The sequence below is a fragment of the Apium graveolens genome, chromosome 7, assembly GCF_009905375.1.
Source record: "Apium graveolens cultivar Ventura chromosome 7, ASM990537v1, whole genome shotgun sequence".
NCBI lineage: Eukaryota > Viridiplantae > Streptophyta > Magnoliopsida > Apiales > Apiaceae > Apium > Apium graveolens.
In genome coordinates, this window is record NC_133653.1 from 253,344,259 (window position 1) to 253,365,208 (window position 20,950).

At 33.5% G+C, this 20,950-nt stretch overlaps 1 protein-coding gene across 3 annotated transcripts; it reads right to left on the minus strand.

The window, feature by feature from the left end:
• Positions 1 to 2,906: 2,906 nt before the first annotated feature.
• On the minus strand, positions 2,907 to 10,719 carry LOC141670735 (uncharacterized). Of its 3 annotated transcripts, none has more exons than XM_074476722.1 (15): positions 10,649 to 10,719; positions 10,041 to 10,486; positions 9,578 to 9,894; positions 8,936 to 9,480; positions 7,821 to 8,828; positions 7,439 to 7,530; positions 6,876 to 7,281; positions 6,694 to 6,801; positions 6,294 to 6,382; positions 4,986 to 6,132; positions 4,595 to 4,686; positions 4,021 to 4,426; positions 3,822 to 3,944; positions 3,437 to 3,525; positions 2,907 to 3,281 (listed from the first exon to the last, which is right to left on the minus strand). In XM_074476722.1, exons 1-15 carry the CDS (start codon positions 10,698 to 10,700, stop codon positions 3,138 to 3,140), a joined length of 5,064 nt encoding a protein of 1,687 aa, XP_074332823.1. In that variant the 5' UTR covers positions 10,701 to 10,719; the 3' UTR covers positions 2,907 to 3,137. The 3 variants fall into 3 exon arrangements, with proteins under 3 accessions (XP_074332823.1, XP_074332822.1, XP_074332821.1); XM_074476721.1 differs by having other exon boundaries at positions 3,837 to 3,944; positions 6,679 to 6,801; XM_074476720.1 differs by having other exon boundaries at positions 6,679 to 6,801.
• Positions 10,720 to 20,950: the final 10,231 nt, after the last annotated feature.

Sequence of the window (20,950 nt, forward strand, 5' to 3'; positions counted from 1 at the left end):
CGTCATAATCGACACCCTTTTTCTGTACATACCCCTTTGCCACAAGACGTGCCTTATGCTTAACGATCTTCCCATCTGCATCTTTCTTGAGTTTAAAGACCCACTTTAAACCAATAACTTTCTCGCCGGGTGGCAGCGTTGTTAAATCCCAGGTCTCATTTTCTTCGATGGAAGTCATTTCCAATTCCATGGCCTGCTTCCAGTTGTTGTCCTGAACTGCTTGTTTAAAGTTTCCTGGTTCATCAACTCCCATCAGGTTCAATTCTTCATCAGCTTCCATCTCTGCTGTCTCATCGTATATGTCACGAATATGTCTGACTTTTCTTGGTTCTACGCTATCATCATAATCATCTGAATTAAGATGAGTAACCGCTGTTGAACGAATGGGCGTAGTTCCCTGGAACTCACTTCCTTCATTTCCCTCTCCGAATTCGTACTGCTCATTGTCTATAACTCCGTTTGTGCCCATCACTGTAAATTGCATTGATGCTTCTCCTTCTTTATCTTCCCCATTCCATGGCCAGGGCTCTGTTTCTTCGAAAGTTACATCACGACTTACATAGATACGATCTTCTAAGGGATCATAGAGACGATACCCTTTTGTGCCCGGCTCTTTTCCAAGATTAATGACTCTTTTACTTCGATCCTCCAGCTTTTGAACGTTCCTCCCAGCTGTCCTCATATATGCTAAGCATCCAAAAATACGAACGTAAGTCAGGTGGTTTGGCTTCCTTTCATACCATGCTTCATATGGGGTTTGTCCAGTGAGAGCCCGTGTTGGGACCCTATTGAGAATGTACACTGAATTTCTCACAGCTTCTCCCCACATCTTGCTCGGCAAGTTCATCTCTTTCAAACAACTTCTAGTCATTTCCACCACCGTCCTGTTACGACGCTCCACTACACCATTTTGCTGCGGTGTATAAGGAGTTGTGTAGTGTCGTTCAATGCCAGCTCCCTCACAATATTCTTTGAACTCGTTCGAGGTAAATTCTCCCCCCCTGTCAGTCCTGAACACCTTAATCTGTTTCTCTTGTCCCCTTTCAACTTGTGCATGAAACCTTTTGATTGTCTTCAATGCCTCATCTTTGCTCTTTAAGAAATAGACCCACATGAAACGACTGTAGTCATCAACTAAAAGAAAGAAATACCTGTAGCCTGATGCAGTTGCCGGAGAAATTGGGCCACACAGGTCACCATGAATCAACTCAAGCACCTTCCCAGCTTCGTAGTTTGCCTTACTCGGAATTTTCTTTCTTGCTTGTTTCGACATAAGACACCCGTCACACACATTCCTAGGGGGACTTATTTTCGGCATTCCTATCACCATTCGTTCCTTAAACATCAAGTGCATTGCCTGGTAGTTTACATGACCAAGGCGTACGTGCCACAGTCGAGACACCTCGTCCACTTCTGCCATCAAGCATCCTTGCGTTCCTGTCTCTATAATAATTTTGTACAAGCGATTTGTTGAGCGTCTCACTTTCATCAACAAGCGTTCATTTTCCTCGTAGATCCACAGAAATTCTCCATTGATTACCACCTTGTTTCCCCTTTCAGACATTTGTCCCAAGCTTATTATATTGTTGCATAGACTTGGTATATAGTATACGTCCACCAGTCTTCTCTCCTCCCCATTCTTACACAGCATCGTGACAGTCCCCTTTCCTTCGATCTTAACAGTCGAACCATCACCAAAACGAACCATGCCCGTAGCCGTCTCATCCAGTTCTGTGAATTTTTCTTTAAAGCCCGTCATATGGTTACTTGCTCCGTTGTCAAGGTACCACAAGTTGGTTTCTTCTACCTTCTTATCTCTCTTTGACAACAGAGATTGAATCACCTTGCTTTCGTCTGTGAGCGTCACCATCTGCTCTTCTTTTGTACATTTAGCCAAAAGTAAGGCCGGTTCATCATCATCTACCTGTGCCATATATGCTTCCTGTTTGACATCTCTGTTCTTCTTGGGTTTTCGACAGTCCCTGGCAAAATGTCCGAAATTGTTGCAGTTGTAGCATTTTAGAGTACTTTTATCATACCCCCCCCGATTTCTGAGGTTTGAAGAACCTTCATTGCTCGATCGTTTTGCCCATTCTTCACGAGTCAATAGTAGTTTCCTTTCACCCCTCTCTCGTTTTGTCCATTCCTCCGCTGTTAGCAACAAACGACTCTCCTTTGTCACGGTTTTTCCATTCACGCGTTCCTCATGAGCTTTCAACGAGCCAACCGCCTCCTCCATGGTCATATTCTCAAGATCTCCAAACTGCTCTATGGCGGATGTTATCTGCAAGAATTTCGATGGAACAGCTCGTAACAATTTTTTCACCGTGTAAGATTCAGACATCGTCTCTCCAAGTGCTCTGATGTTTGTAATGACTCCGTTCATTTTCATGTGAAACTCGTCAATCGACTCATCCTCTTTCATACTCATGGCCTCAAACTCTGATTTCAAAGTCTGTATCTTGGCCTGCTTTGCTCGATCAGCACCCTGATAGAGCGTCTTGATTGCCTCCTAGGCATCCTTTGCCGTCTCTTTTTCTGCAAGTGACAGCAGGGTTTCTTCAGGGATTCCCTGATAAATCATGGCCAACGCCACCTTGTCCGTCTTGTCGTCCACCGGAGTTTTGGTGTCCTTCTGTTCGATGGCACACCATACCCCTTGTGCTTTGATAAACACCTTCATCTTGAGAGCCCAAGCCGTGTAATTGCTCCTGGTAAGCATTGGGTAACTCAATCCTATGGATCCACTCTTCCCTTTGACGACTTCCTTGTTAGCTTCCATCTTCGGTTGTCTTTCACGTCCGCCCAGAACTTCCCTGCTCTGATACCAAGTGTAGGGTGTATACTATATAATACTACCTATCAATTGTTTAAGAGACAGAGAAAGCATTCACTAATATGCCTGCAAAAAGACTTAGTTTTTATTCCCAGAAAACAGAACAAATAAAAGAACTACAAGCCACAAACAGATCCTGAAAAATAGGACACGACCCAACTACTTCCTATCCAAATGCTAACACTACTTTGATTTATTAACTTCTCCAAAAAAACGACCACAACCAGCTGACCAATTCTAGCACAAACTAGACGTTGCAAAAACAAGTACGAAAAATAAAAGCATGTTTGATATTACAATTTCAACAGTTTCCTGGGGCCAGGTCTCTCAATGTTGCATTGCCAAAGCAGCCAGAAACTATGTAAGTAAGCATTGCCAGTCCAACACTTAATAATGCTGCTTTCTTCATGGTCTTGGATTTCAGAAGGAGATTTCTGATTGTATTCTGTATATTCAACATTCACGTTAAGTGTAATTAGTTCACCAGAAAAATAAATCCGCATAATAGATAATAAATGAAACAGTATTTGACTAAAACAAAATTGATTCAAGTAGCTAGAATTTTATTTTAGAATGAGAGAGTAAGAGAATAGCTATTACTCCATGTTCTTGCATGCTCCGCCATATATTTTGAGTTATAGCAACACACGTGCTAAAACCAGCGAGTCTTGCTCTGAATATCTTAATTTCTGATAATTCAACAAGATAAAATGGTTAGAATTATAATAGTGTTCATAGTGTTCTCAAACAGATGCACAAACAAAAAAAGTTATTTTAGTACAAATAACTTCGAAAAATGAGCACAGTTTTTCAATATTACCTCAACGGTGAGGGAAATAGTGTCTTTCACACCATTATTCACATTTGTGGACCAAAAAAACTATAATTATCGTAAAACTTGTTTCTGGTGCGTGTTCATATGCCGAGAGAAAGATGATAACAATTTATGAAGAAAAGGAAAGCAAGAGTAAATTTTCTATATAACCTGTGGGTACAGAACCTGGGTGTTTCTGAGAGGGAGTCGAAGGGTGTGCACTAATCTCTTCCTTCACATTCTCATTTTGCTCATTTGATGCCGATGAACTGGTATGATTCTCGTTAGACGACTCTGATAAGGGAAATTTTTCCATATTAGATAATAACAATTTATGAAAAAAAAAGTAAGAGTAAGTTTTTTATATAACCTGTGGGTACAAAAGGTTGGCGTTTCTGGGAGACAGTGGAAGAGGGTCCAGTAATTTCTTCTGTCACATCCTTATCATTCGGAGCTAATAAATTTGTATCATCCTTGTTAAACGACTTTGGTACAGGGCATTTTGCCGTATCGCTGGTGGCTATGACCTCGGAATAAGTTACAGTAACCTTGTATGCGCCAACAAGGAGAGCTAATATGGATATGATGACAATGCTAAGAAGCCAAAAGGGGTTGTAAAATCCAGTTCCGGTTAGGACCTTTCCTGGGGCTGGGTATTCAAATATTACTTTCCCAAAGCATACACAAAGCATGTAATAAATTGTTACCGCGACAATACTTAATAGTGTTGCTTTCTTCACTGTCTGGGATTCTGAAGGCATAGATCTGACCGTTTTCTGTTTGTTTATGTTACACACATGTTAATTTAAATTAATTCACCAGAAAATAAATATAACTAAAATATTATATGAAATAATGTTGGCCAAAGAAAAATTATTTAAAGTTGCCTAAATTTCAATAAGAATGAAAAAGTAAAAGTTGGCAAAGTTGGAAGTATCTATTACTCCAAAATCTTGCAAGCTCCTCCAGAGCTTTTGTGTTATAGCAACAACACCCCTGATTAAACCAGTAAGTCCTCTTCTGAATTTCTGATTTTCTGATCATTTAAAAGATGAACGGTTAGAATTAATGTAGTGTTCATAACGTTCTCGGACAGATATACAATAAAACAAAGTTATTTTGTTATTAAGAGTTTGTTTACTTTGGACGATGAGCACAGATTTTCAATATAAGTTCAGACGCGGGTGAAATAGTTTCCTTCACGCCATTTTTCTCATTTGTGGACTAAAAATTACTGCAATTATCGTAACATGTTTTTCTTGTGTGTGTTCATATTCAGAGTGCAAGATGATTACAATTTAAGGAGAAGAAAAAATATCAATTTTTATATGTAACCTGTGGCTGCAAAATGTTCGCCTTCTTGAAGGACCTGAGAAGAGTCTACGGTAAGTCCTTTCTTTACATTCTCCTCGTTTGGAGATGATGGCCGCAAGAAAAGTATTTTCATATTACCCGTGGCAACAACCCTGGAAGCGTGTACACTAGCTTCTTTCTCCAGATTGTCCTCCAGAGTATTGATTTCCTGCATCACATTCTCCGAATTCGAAACCAATGAATTTTTATGATTCTTCTTAGATGAATCTGGCAAGGAGAATTTTTTCATATCACCCATTGCAAAAACCTTAGAAGAGTATGCGGTGGCTTTTTTCATCACACTCATAGTCAAAGATAAAGATAACTTAGGAAGATGAAATATTAGGAGCAACTTTTTGAAATAATCGCCGACTGCGAAATGTTGGCGTTCGTCAGAGACCTTGGGATAAGGTGCAGTAGTACCTTCATTCCCATTATGATTATTTGGAGATGATGAATCGGTATGAACCTTGTCAGATGACTCCTCTGAGGAACGTACTTCCGAATTACTCGTGGTTACAACCTTGGAAGAGGGTACATAAGCTTCTTTCTTCCCATTGTCCGAATTACTCGTGGTTACAGCCTCAGAAGAGGATACGCTAGCATCTCTCTTCACATTGATCTCATTTGTACGCAATGAAGCAATGTGATTCTTGTCAGACAACTCTACTGGTGGGGGTACTTCCTCCTTTGAACCCAATGAACTGTGATGATCCTTGTTAGAGGACTCCGGTGAAACGTTTTTTATCACATGTGAAGTGATAGAAAAGATCAATTTAGAAAGATAACAAGGTAAGGCCAATGTTTTAATATAAATTCTGGTTGACAAACATTTGCTTTGGTGAGAGACCTTGGAAGAGTTTGCAATAGGTTCTTCCTTCACACTATCCTCATTTGGAGTCGATGAATCGGTATGATCACCCTTGGCTATTACCTCGGAGGAGGTTGTAATAGGTTCTTCCATCACATTCTCCTTATCACTATGTTCCGATTCAAAGTGATCTATGCTAAATGACTCCGCTGAGGAAAATTCTTTCGTATTATGTCTAGGTGAGACCTCCTCAGAAGTGGGTATTGTGATTTTATCTTTCATGGTTTTGGATTTCAGAGGGAGATTTCTGATTGTATTCTGTATATTGAACATGTACGTTAAATGTAATTAGTTCACCAGAAAAATAAAATCCGCATAATAGATAATAAATGAAATAATATTTCACCAAAATAAAATTGATTCAAGTAGCTATAATTTTATTTTAAAATGAGAGAGTAAGAGTAGGCAATAGCTATTACTCCATGTTCTTGCAAGCTCCGCCATATATTTTGAGTTATAGCAATACACGTGCTAAAACCAGCGAGTCTTGCTCTGAATGTCTTAATTTCTGACAATTCAACAAGATAAAATGGTTAGAATCATAATAGTGTTCATAATGTTCTCGAACAGATGTACAAGAAAAAAAGTTATTTTAGTACAAATAACTTCGGATAATGAGCACAGTTTTTCAATATTACCTCAACGGTGAGGGGAAATAGTGTCTTTCACACCATTATTCACATTTGTGGACCAAAAAAATTATAATTATCGTAAAACTTGTTTTTGGTGTGTGTTCATATGCAGAGAGAAAGATGATTACAATTTATGAAGAAAAGGGAAGTAAGAGTAAATTTGCTATATAACCTGTGGGTACAGAACCTGGGTGTTTCTGAGAGGGAGTGTAAGGGTGTGCACTAATTTCTTCCTTCACATTCTCATTTTGCTCATTTGATGCCGATGAACTGGTATGATCCTCGTTAGACGACTCTGATAAGGGAAATTTTTCCATATTAGATAATAACAATTTATGAAAAAAAGTAAGAGTAAGTTTTTTATATAACCTGTGGGTACAAAATGTTGGCGTTTCTCGGAGACAGTGGAAGAGTGCCCAGTAATTTCTTCTGTCACATCCTCCTCATTCTGAGCTAATAAATTTGTATCTTCCTTTTTAACCGACTTTGGTACTGGGGACTTTGCCGTATCGCCCGTGGCTATGACCTCGGAAGAGGTTACAGTAACCATGTATGCACCAACAAGGAGGGCTAATATGGATATGATGACGATGCTAAGAAGCCAAAAGGGATTGTAAAATCCAATTCCGGTTAGGAGCTTTCCTGGGGCTGGGTATTCAAATATTACATTGCCAAACCAGAAATGAAGCATGTAATAAATTGTTGCCGCTACAATACTTAATAGTGTTGCTTTCTTCACTATCTTGGATTCTGAAGGCACGGATCTGACCTTTTTCTGTTCATTTTTATAACACACATGTTAATTCAAATTAGTTCACCAGAAAAAAATATAAGTAAAAATTTATGAAATAATGTTTGGCCAAGATACAGGTAATTCAAGTTGCCAATATTTTAATAAGAATGAGAGAATTAAAGTAGGCAGTGTCTATTACTCCAAGTTCTTGCAAGATCCTCCATTTCTTTTGTGTTTTGGCAACACCAACCGTGCTTAAACTAGCAAGTCCTCCTCTGAATTTCTGAATTTCTGATCATTTAAAATATGAAAGGTTAGAATCACATAGTGTTCAAAATGTTCTCAGGCAGATGTACAACAAAAGAAAGTTATTTTGTTACAAAGAGTTTACTTTGGACAATCGTTACAGGTTTTAAATATTAGTTCATATGCGAGTGAATAATTTTCACACCATTATTCTCATTTAAGGACTAAAAATTACTACAATCGTCATAAAATGTTTTTTTTTGTGTGTGCTCATTTTCAGAGTGCAAGATGATAACAATTTAAGGAGAAAAAAAAGGATCAATCAATCTATGTACCTGTCGCTGCAATTTGTAGAAAGACCTTAACGGAGTATACAGTCAATCCTTTGTTCAAATTCTCCTCGGAAGAGTGTACAATAACTATTTTCTCCAGATTGTCCTCTCCTCTACTAGAGGACCCTGGTGACGAAGGTATTTCCAGATTACCCAAGGCTACAACCTCAGAAGCAGGTGCAAGAACGTTTTTCTTCACATGTAGAGTGTTGGAATTGATCAATTGAGGAAGATAAAAAGGTAAGAGCAATGTTTCTTTATGACCTCTGGTTGCCAAATGTTTGCTTTCTTGAGAGATCTCGAAAGACTTTGCAGTAGGTTCTTCTTTCACAGTATCCTCATTTAGAGCAGACGAATTGGCAGGATCCCTGTTAGCTGAAGACTCCGGTAAGGAAATTTTTTCCATACCGCCCATGGGTGGTGCAACCTCGGAACAGGCTACAATAGATTCTTTCTTCAAGTTGTCCTCATCTGTACGCAATGAATTGGAAGACGGGGTTGTAACTTTTGCTTTTACATTCATCTCATCTGTAGACCCTGATTTAGTATGATCACTGTATAATGACATTTGTTGTTTCTCACATGCGTCCATTCGGGAAGCGGAAATTAGGGGCACTTTCTCAACATCAACTTTTGCTGCAACCTTGGAAGAGGGTACAGTAGTTTCTTCATTCACATTTTCCTCGTCTGAAAGCAGTGACCTGTCACAGGCCTTGTGAAGCGCCTCTGTTTGCTTCTTACATGTGTTCATGTGTGAACTGGAAGCAAGTTTTTCTACATCAACTTCAGCAGCGACTTCGGTAGACAGTGAATTTGTTTGTCCCTTCCCATTGTATTCATCTGTAGCTAATGTCCTCATATCACCCTTATGGAACGATTCTGTATGCATCTGGTATGTGCCTACAGATGAAGTGGAAAAACAGGGCGTTTTGTTTACACTGCCTCTAACTGCAACACCAGGAGATGCTGTAATAGTTTTCTTTTCCTCTTCCTTTTTCGCGTTGTCCTTATCTGCGGTCAATAAATTATGTCCTATTATTGTCAAGAAACATTGCTTTCTTCTGGTAATTATCCATATAAGAAGAAAAAATAAATAAAGGGAACATGTTGAAAATCACCTCTGGCTGCCACCTCCGAAGGTGTAACAGTTTCATGCTCTGACTTGTCCTCCTCTTTAGAACATGAATTTATATGATCCATGTTGGATGACTCTGCTTGCTTATGATAGGTGCCCATACACGGGCTGATAAGCAAAGGCAATTTTTCTACATCTTCTCGAGCTGAGTTCTGAGATGAGACTGTATTGTTTTCTTTCATTCCATATTCCTCATTTGTGTGCGATGAATTGCTTTGATCTTTATTTAACGATTTTGATTCCTTCTGGTTTTTGCTTATACATGGAATGAGAACTGTATGCAGTTTTTCCATATCACCACAGGCTCTTGGTTCAATCTCAGAAGAAGATTGTATATTAACATCATCCATTACACTGTCCTCTCCTGTTGATAATAGATTCGAAAAAATCTTGTTAAATGTTTCCTCTTCTTTCTGGCATGTGTCCATGCGTGAAGTGAAATGTAAGGGCAGTTCAAGCATCCGGTCCTTTCTCTCTTCTTGTGTGAAACTGTTTACTTGCTTTTTAATTCTTTCTTTCTTGTCTTCACTGCATTAATATATATGACATATTCAATTCACAATTTCTAACACCTGAATTCACATTTTTATTAGATTAAGTGATTTAAAATTAAAATTAATCTGACCTGAAGTATTTGTAAGCAACTTTAAGAACTTGCAGGCCATCCAGACTTGTAATAGGAGGAAGAACGGGATCAATAACTTTGCGTGTTTCCATGTTGTATAAATTGCCAAGCATCACAGAGACGGTGGAGTCATAAGTGTCTGCATAAACATTCTCAGTCATTGACATACTTCCGGTTGACATCATGAGCTTTAAATCCTGGATTACCACTGTCAAAAGCCCCGAAAAACAGTTGGCAAATGCAACTTTTAAGTCATTAGTATATTCAACATCTGCGATTCCTCTAGTACCGCTTTTTCTTGACATTGCATCGGGCACCTGTTAATCCAATAAAATATATTCAAAAACTTCAGAAACAATCGGTACTGATCCTAATTGTTGAGTCCAAACAGGGTAATAACAGACACGAAACAAATAAAGAAATAAAGGAAATCATGCACTTATAGAGAGCTGCTTTTACATACATGTGGCATTGTGAGAGAGTTTCCGGTACCGAAACCAAAAGTGTAAACGGAAATATCGTCAATCTTCGTACTCCCATCCTGCTCAGCACTAGATATCAGAATGATGCCAACCGAACGACAACCTTGTACAAATTTTCGGCCATTGAGAACTTGCAAGGCCATCTTTAAGCCTTGGGAGATATTTGCTCCATCAGCACAAGTAATACCATTGAGCAGATCGAGGATATCCTTCTTGGATTCTTTATTAAGAGTTCGCAGAGCGCACAATCTGTTTGCAACGCCACTGAAAGTTACAACGGAAACACGATCAGTAGGGCCAAGTTTCTTGATCAAGAATTCGGTTGCTTTTTTCTGCTTGTCTAGCCGATCTTTCCTCTTCATGTTTTCACTGATATCCAAAACGATGACCAGATCGAGCCCGTCTCTTTCTTTGGGCTTTCCTTTTCCTGTCAACCAGCATCAAAAATTAGACATTATCTCACTTCTAGCTAGTACTACACCATGCAGTTCATAAAAGAATGCTTATAGAAGAACATTATACATACTATTCTAGATAAACATTATACATATAGATGAAATCTTAAAAGTTGAAAAAAAAAAATATAAACCTGCAGCGCCATTTTGGATGCTATGTATTTGCTCATCATCGTTGAACGTCATGTTTGCCGAGAAATTTAAAACTAAAGTTGGTTGCATCTGAGCACTTGCATTTCTCGAATGTACTTATAGAAGAAAATATTGCAACGCGTACCAAACTTACATAATTTTTTCTTAATTTTATTTACTCGTTCGATATTTAGATATATAATAGGCTTTGACTTGGACTGTGCATTTTATTTATTTTTTTAAAAAAAATTATTACGGAGAAAACAAATAATATTACATATATCTCATTTCATGATACTCGATTCTCTCTTTGTATATTGATTTATTGAACAATGATTATATATATATTTACATTAACATGAGTAATTTATTGTTCGTGAGATGTTTAATGACATTTTTAATGTTACAAGAAATTATCTGGTGGATGATTTTAATTATATTCGGTTTGCAGGGATGTCCATTAAAATTCGCTAAAACTAATTAACGACACTTGCAGAATATGTGCCCTTCTCGTTATCTTCTCTTATGCAGAAAAAAATTGAATTTTTCGTAGTTAGATCGGATGGTATGCAAGAAACGATACACTTTCAAAGATTGTATTGCTAGGTATTATAAATACCAATGATTTCGAAGTGTATATGTTCTTCATTGTGTTGAATATTTTGTATAGCAATTCTGTCGAGCAAGTTATATGTATCATTTAACATTAAATAAAATAAACATATTTTGTATAATTATGTAGTTTCAATTCAAATTAGCTCAGTACATTAAATTATTTGGTATTAACCAAAATTTGATAGTTTACTAACTGTAATTTCTATGTATAATATGAGTATAAATCAACTGAATACTCTTATATTTCAGAAAATTTGTGTATGCCTTAAGAAAGATGCAAAATGTCTGCGTCAACCCAAGCTCTTATGCGTCCATTTGACAATAAGCGACGCCTATAGTTGTTTGACAATAAGCGACATATAAATTTAATTTTATGCGTCAACAGACCATACCATTTGTCAACTAATAGCTACCGCATATATGCTTTAGACTTATATATTTGTCTATACTAGGCTGTAATCCGATTCGGGCGAGCTCGTGTCGCCCGACTCGAACTCGTCTAAGTGGACTTGATTCGGTTCATATGTCGAGTTTGGACAGATGTTCCAGATTAAACGAACCGGCACGATTTCATTCCTAAAATTAAATAAATCGAGTTCGAGTAGAGATTTAAACTCGATTAAGTGTAAAGTTAAACGAGTCGACTCACCCGACTTGTTAAAACCGGCTCGTTGAGATAAACGACCTGGCTCGACTCGACTCGAAAGATTAAAAGAGTCGAGTTTGGGAAGGGATTTAGGCTCAACTAGTTAAATAAGCCAGTTCGGTTCGACTCGATTAACCTCAATTTGAATTATGTACAGCTCAAAATTTGGCTTGTACGGTCCGAATTACGATTACAGCCCTTGTTACCATGAATGGGGAATAGACACCATCCATAAACACATACCTAAGTTTTGATAAACGCGAAAAACTGTTTTTTTCGAAAGTATCGGAAATATGAAATATTTTAATAAAAATTAATAACACAGAGTAACATAGCCTTTACCTAGCTGGCTGAGGCCCGACAACGTTCCGTGTCGTGTATAAACGTTCCGTGTACTTTCATGTTTTCGTGTACCAAATCTTAAACCTGAACCCGACCTGGATTTGTATTTGTGTACCAATTTGATGACACTAACTCGGATTCGTGTTTACTCGTTTTAGTACACTAAAGTACACGAATTATATACGAAAAAAATTAATTGTTAAAAAATGCAATAAGTAATTAAATGGTGAAGTGCTCAATCACGTAGTCAAAAAACAATCAAATATATTTTAGTATTTACAATTATATATATTTTATTTAGAATAGGTTAAATTCACATTTGATATTTAGTATATACATATATGTTTATTATATATTTTCAAAATTTTAATTATTTATTTATTTCGTGTGCTTTCATTCCGTGTCGTGTACCTGCATATTGGAAACTCAAACCCAACATAAATTATATTCGTGTTTTTCTGTGTTCGTGTACCAAATTTTCGAACACAAACACTAATTATTCGTATCGTTTCGTACCGTGTTCACGTTTCGTATATCGGTATTGTCGGGTCAAGTTAGAACTTAAAATCACAATTGCATCTGATCTGGGTCTTTCACATGTCTCCTGACTCCATTTTTTAAAATAACCCTGTGGATCCGTTGACTTCGTTTACATATAGAAGCATGCTGTGTTGATGGAATTTACAAATAATACGTAACTAACCTATAATCCGTGCGATACACGGACTGATTATAACATTTATAATTTTATTATTTTATATCAAAATAATTTAAGAAAAATAATAAGTATGTATTATTGAGATTAACGAACTTAAAATATTTACATATTATTTTGTATATATTATATTATTGAATGATTCAAAATTTAAATAGTTAAAATCTTAATAAATCTTTCTACTACGACCTCCGCTTTACTGTGCGGATGCAGTGCCTATATGAAAGTGGTAATTTTTTCTTGACTTATTAATTATTTTATTATTTGAATTACTAAAATTAATCTTGAAAGTGTTTGGTTCCATATAAAAGAGATAAGATAGAATTTGAGTATGATTAGAAATTAAGTTGGATAATAATTCATAAGAGTATGTAGTTATATTAGATACATGATTTATTTTTTTAATTAAATTATAATTGTTTAAACTTTATTTTGGAAGGTGTTAACAGACTTTTTAGGAAAGTGTGAACCAACCAACCAAATTATCATATGTTTTGCTTATAATAGTATAATATATTTTAATGAGCAAAAGATTTATTTGATAACAAAATAATATCATGTACAATTTTTTATTATCCATGTAAAACTTTAATAGACAGAGAAAATTAATACTTCTTTTGTTCGGGACTTAGTTATTTGTTAGTTGTTACACTGAGGGTTAGAGTTTGAGTATATTAGGGTGAAATTAAAAAAGGGCTTTTGATATGTATTGAATGAATAGTGAGTCATGTCTGTGGGTAACTTGGAAACGTGTATATATGTTTTTAATGTGTAGGTAATTTGTGTTTTGTTTTTTAAGGAAAGGCGTACTTTTTATGGAAGGTGTTAACCAACCAACAAAATTATCCTATGTTTTTCTTATAATAGTATAAATATGTTTTTTAAGGAAAGGCGTACTTTTTATGAAAAAATGCATACATGCATGTTATGGATTCAACGGCTTCGACAAATAAATGTGTGGATTGTTTCGGACATTGTAATTATCAACAAATTCTTATACAATCTGCACAAGGATTTTGACGGATGTTAGATATTGAAATTGCAGGAAAATATGACTATTCTTGATAAATTCTCAGGACTAGGTATTGGGCCTGTTTGGCAACCACTAAATAAGTGGCTTATTGGCTTATAAGCCCGTAAGTACTTATTGATGAATGTTTGTCGACCCAACTTATAAGTTGAATTTACAACTTATAAGCTGATAAGTTGAATGTTAGTAACGACGTACTTTTTCTCAACTTATTATGATTTTTTAATTTTTTATTAATTTTAGTTTTGAAATTTATGTTTTTAAAGGTTAAGTTAATTTAAAAATCATGAATTAAGATAATTATATTTAAAAAATATTTTTTTAGTTCATTTAAGTTAAAAAAAAATTCTGACTTATAAGTAAATTAACCAAACACTTAACTAACTTATAAGTATTATCTACTTATCACTTTTAAACCACTTATTAATTTTAAGTCATAAGTTACTTATTTTAAGATTTCCTAAACGGGCACATTATATCAATATCATACTATTATTACACAACATTTTATTTGTTGTACATTTTGTCAAAGTATTCATAAAAATAACATTTTCACTCTTTCATAATAGGGTGTATACATTTTACCATACTTAAGCCCTGCTTTAAGCAGGTTATACAAATGGTATAAAGCTACTTCTGTTTACATCTTAGTTTCTACAAATTTTATAGCGACAGAACATCAGCACTACTGTAATAAAAAATTTACCACACTTCTAACAACCCACTCTAAGTCGATCGATCTCAGTGCAATAGAACCTGTATAGTTCAAACGTCACATATAATACGTCACTAGCTTATTACTTCATGAAACCTAACAAGTCAGTTTTAGGTTATTACATCAGACCTAACAACCCATTTTTTGTCTCAATTTTATAACCAAAAAAGTGAACGATAAAATATATTACATACATAGGAATATAGGATGTACACTCCATATTTCTATAATCGTAATTTTCCATCTAATATTCGATCCACATTCCGATCGGCCTAGTATACACTGTATACTCTTCATATAATTAATTTGAAATTCTGCATTACCCAAATTTATTTGTGCATTGTTTACACAAATGAAACAAGAGTACAAAAATTTATATGGTTATTGTGACCTTAATTACTTGCTAAAAATTGTTCTACCTGTTAGGGAAAGCCAACTATTACTTGATAATGAGACTATGCTAGCTAGATTTATAAATTCTCGAAAAACAAACTTGAACATATATATCTCCTAAGTTATAATTATTAGTCAACCCTTTATACATAGAGACAGATGCAATGATACAAATTATAAATTTTATTAGAACTTTAAATTGAAGTGATGATTTTTTGACAATAATCAGTTGATGTTTGTCCAAGAAATTATAGTAAGATACAAATAGAAAAAGAAATACATCTAATCTAGGATTGGGGTAAAGTCATATAAACATTCCAAAATAATTGAGGCACCAAAGAGATAACATTTTTAATTTCATATTATGTTTGTTAGGAATTGACACAGAAAATTATATGTATTATTAAATCAACTGAATGGATATTTCCAAGATCTTGTCAATTTTAGTAATTTACAGAACCGGCTTTTGGAGGAAATATACTATAAATGTAACTAGTTTACTGAGCCGCGCTTCGCAACGGTCTTCTAAAATAATTCTCTGTTTTTTTTACTTTTTTGTATTTTTTGTTAAATCTTGATAATTTGAAAATTACGAATAATAAATAAATATAATAAATTTAAAAGTTAAAAAAACGGTTTCTCTTTAAACATTTTAATTCTAATGAGTATCTCTCTCATTATTCACAAATTATCATAAAATTATATTATGTATTAGTTAATAATCTATACTATATTATAATAGACGAAACATTAAAAGTTTGGTAGTCGGTCGGTACTTGCTGAAATTACTTAATTATCCTTACTTAATTATTCTAATTCTAATTATTAGGTCGATCAGTTCTAATTCAAATTGATATTAAAGTCAACTTCTTCGATTGTTTTACCAATTTCAATTCTATTTTATATCGGACTCTATATCATTATAATTTATATTAAATTTAACTTCTTCTACCAATTTATATTTTAATTCATATCGAATTCTATATTATTCTAATTTGTTAATTCAGCTAAATTAAATTTAAACAAACTAAATATAATTATCAAGATTTAGTTGATATATCATATGAATCGGGCTAAGATAAAATAATAATACTATCAATCCTCCTAAAATAATTATACTAATGTACTTGGATAAATAAAATAATTTATTTTATTTATCCAGGATGAAAAAATACATTATATAATTGATTCAGACTAACACAAAACTAAAATAAAAATACAATTTGACCAAGAAAAATAAAATCATATATGCTAATTATTCAGTCTAAAACAAAATTATCTTATTGATCTAGATTTTTAAAAAATAAACTAAAAATAATTAGTTTGATATCAAATTTTTTTTATAAAATTATATAATATTAAAAAAAACGGTGCGATCCGTGCATCACACGGGTTTTAAACTAGTTAATGTAATATTTGGAGAGTTGCTATTAAAAGGAAATTTAGGAGTATAGACAAGTTGATTTAAATAGAAAATAGAAGTTATAGGACAATATTATGATAATAAGTTGATTTCAAAAATCTAAATTAAGGATTTTGTAGATATTTTAGGAAAATATTATTAATGGTGATAGTATATTTAGGACAAGATAAAATAATAATAATTTTTGATATTAAATAATTAAAAAAAATTAAGAAAATGAGATAAAATGAGACAATTTGACATGGACAACATAAGTATATTGACGACTCGGGACACATTGTCGTGCTAGCCCACGTCTGATCAGTTCTTAAATGTCAAATAGTCCCTATAAAAATATGACTTGTAAAAGTCGCAACAAGTTTTATCCAGCCAGAAGAAGACTTCTTACAGTCTAAATATTTTATAGTTCCAAATCTGCTGGCTGCTGCATTAGTACGTATCATTTATTTGTAATAGTGATACAGATGTATCGGATAGCGGTTTATTTGATATACACATTTACTACATTCAGATCATCCTTCTAAGTTCTAACAACCTTCTTGACGGAACCTTCCAATATTAATGCCAAGTTGAATATGAACCCTAGTTCCGTTCCGTGCATGTGATCTCAAGTTCATGTTACAAATAAATATGAACCCCATCCACCTGTTAATAATGAAACTAAATCACATGGCTAGGGTAAATAACTGTTAACACTATACGGCATACCATACTACTTTGTTATTTAGTCCTATGTTAAATGATGAGCCATGTACTCGCACCAAAATCACAATTGTACATACATATTAATTACTTTATAATATATACTCCCTCTGTCATCAGATAATTTGGGCATATAGATTAAGAAAAGTTATAGTGCTATGAGAAAAAAAAGAAAATGATAAAATTGTGGGATTAATCAATATTTAATATTTAATGTATAAAATGAGTATGGTTGAAAAGTAGTAGATGTATATAATTTTAATTTTATATTATAATTTTTTTACTAATTTTTGATAAATCTAAAAATGTATAAAATTGATCGAGATATAAAAATATATATATAGAAATGAATGAGACATATATATACTTCCCCGCCCTAGCCATTTGCATACAAATGGTTTGAGTACGGAAAACAAGAAACATATTAAAAACACAATACTTTCAGTAAGGAGTGAGAAGGAGAGAAAGAAAAAATATAATTTATTGAGAAAAAGTATAAAAGTTGGATAAAGTAGTGGGGTAAATTAATATTTAATATTTAATATATAAAGTGATTGTAGAGTGTGTAGTGGAAGAAAATAATTGATGTAGTTAATTTTTATAATATTAAACTTTTACTCTAAAATTCACCAAAAAAAGTTGTTATAAAAAATATTATAAAGTTATATAATCAAATTTTTTTTATTACTTTTAAAACGTTTAAAATTAAATAAGACATTCAAATATATATATATATATATATATATATATACATATATGAGCGGGAGAGATGGTGTATATATTGTATCATAATATCACTTGCCTTCATGTATTCTTTTGATCTCAACTACATGAAAAACTTGGAAAATTGTGGTCGACCCCTACTACACCTTCCTCGCAATCGAGATTTTTTACAATTTCCACTGATAAGCTTTCTCGCGAGCTCTTTCTTCCCGGAAACATCTCGAAATCGAGCTGGCAGCAAGAATTAAAATAAACTTAGAAAACATCTGTTTCCATGTAATCGGCATTACATACTCTAAATTAATACTCTTTAGAGTGATAATTTCTTTAAAATGATAAAAAAAATATGTCCTAATATCAAAATTTACTAATACATTTATTATCATAATTGATAAATTTGTAAAAAATTGTAGTTTAAATATGGGGTTTGATTTTTGCTTAAAATTATATTTTTAATTAAATACACATTTTTATATACTTTATGTTTATTTAAAATATCTTTTGATACATATTTATGACATATTTTCTAATTTAATAAATTTTAAACTATTTATGATATTTTTTACTTTAATTGATAGTTGCTATTTTCTTATTTTGGAAGATGTTAATCGAAAGAAATAATGTTATTAGATTTATAAGTAGCTCTAATATGTAAAACCGTTAACTTGCAGAATTTAAGTATGTACCATGTAACTGAAAAAAACTTTGTACATTATATATAGCTGTGTATAAAATAATATTTATTATTTTAAAATTGAAAAGTATAACCTTAGCTTTTCTCATATGTTAATTTTTATAAATTGATAGTTTTTCTTAGTTCTAAGATATCTCTCTTAAAAAGAAATGATGAATATAGTTTGATACGGATTTGATAAAATAATACCTTAATAAATTGTACATATAATAATTTGAAAAAATGTTAACTAATTTTTTAACATACCATTTTTTATCATAGAGATATAGCTCTGTTTGGGAGTACTTTTGAAAACTGTTGTGTTGTGAAAAAAAGTGTTGGTGAAAAAAAGTGCTGTCATAATAATGAGATGACTGTTTGGTAATTTTTTTTACTTTATACATAGTTTGAGATATAATTGACAAGGCTGTCGCGTGCCTATCAAATAATAATTCCTAACAAATTCTTGTAACTATGTAGTAGGGTAAGTCTGAGTCGATCCCACAGAGACAAAGGTACCAATCACTAGTAATTCTTGACTCGACTTAACTAAGCAAGTAACACAATTAAAATTGAGAGATTGATTAACTAAAATTATAATAAAGCAAATACGTTGTATTAATCAAATAACTAAAAGCATCCAGAGTTAAGTATCCCCACTAGAATGAATCAATGCAATTATGATTTCCCACCCCAAATCAATCATATACTACTCAAGAGGAAAGACGCGCCCTATAAAATACCAATAACCTCTCTCGAGTATTAATGGCTTCTCTAATATACAATCAAGCCTATTTTCATGGTATCATGCAATTTAGAGACATTAAACACAACATCCTAACTTCCTAACAATCCGTTCTATCTATTTTCATGGAGAAGTTCATGTCCTTATTGGTTAAATCACAACCACCTAAATACAACTTTCGCTGATAAATAAATATTGGGTTCAAACAATACACATAATCACGTTTGACATGTAATTGTTAATTAAGCACAACTCAATAAGCAAGAGCATGTAATATAACTAAATTGGGGTGATTGGGAAAATCATGCATCAATCATAATTAGGGTTCAACTTAACCCTAGATTTAAAAATCTACTCACACATAACTAGATTAGCAAAACACATAAAATAATAAGAACACATAATTAATATTAATGAGAATAGAGAAGAAAACCTTCAATCCTTTTTTTACAAGAAGAAAAGTAATCCTACCACTGTATATGTATTCATATGTATATAATAGAATTCTTTTAATGCTTCTAGGAAAATACAAGTACGTTTCCTAAACTGATTGGGTTTCTAAGGGAAAATCCGCAGCTGACTTTTCTTCAATAATTCTGGGCCGCTCCAGTTGTAATTTGATAATTGGACCTCTGTAGAATGAAATATAATAATTCCTCTAGCTTCGCGTGGGCTGTTAAATCGTCCAATTCTGACTTCTAGAACTCAAGATATGACCCAAACAGTGAATTGCGCGCATGCAGTCCAACAAATCCGAATTTCCTTCTAATAAATCTCCAAATTAAACTTTAATTCTCCAATCCATCCAAGTTTAGGATTTCCTTATTTCCTACAATAAAACATTAAAACCTAATTAATAAAAATCCAAATCAATGCAAAATATAACAAATATGAGGAATAAAATTATATAAAAATATAAAAATATATATCCTATCAAACATCCCCACATTTATTATTTTGCACGTCCTCGGGCAAAGAAGAAATAAAAAACTAATATTAACTAACTAATTAACTAACTTCACTTTCATAGATGACACGATTGCATTGAGCACATGCAACAAGTCGTTAAACCCCTAGGCAACCCCAGTAGGACGAGTTTTGTCTCGTGAGGATTTATAGAAGATACCCACAAAATCAAATATTTTCAATCGCCAAATCTCTCAAACACGAAACATATCATAGTATTCCACACATTGTAAATCTCATTCACATAACATCCTGAAACTGTCTGAAAGTACAAGTACTCTCACTTTAGGCATCATTAACACATAATAATTCATGTATGCACAAAATGTCTAGGTAGACAAAAATATCATGCAATAGACATCAAAACCGCATTAAGTAAGTAAGCACGCTATAGACAGAAATCTCACATGACTCTCAACTCATACAAGTGTATAGGTGTAAGTGTTTCACTCAAGTTCATTCAATTAACATGTGCTACCATATGTTTGGTTGTCCACCAAATCTCCACTATTTCGTATATATGCATACATGAATCAAAAGTTATTTGTCAAAGGTTGTAACGAGGCTTAGGTAAAGGGTAGGGAATCAAAGATATAGGTTAACAAGTGGCTAAACT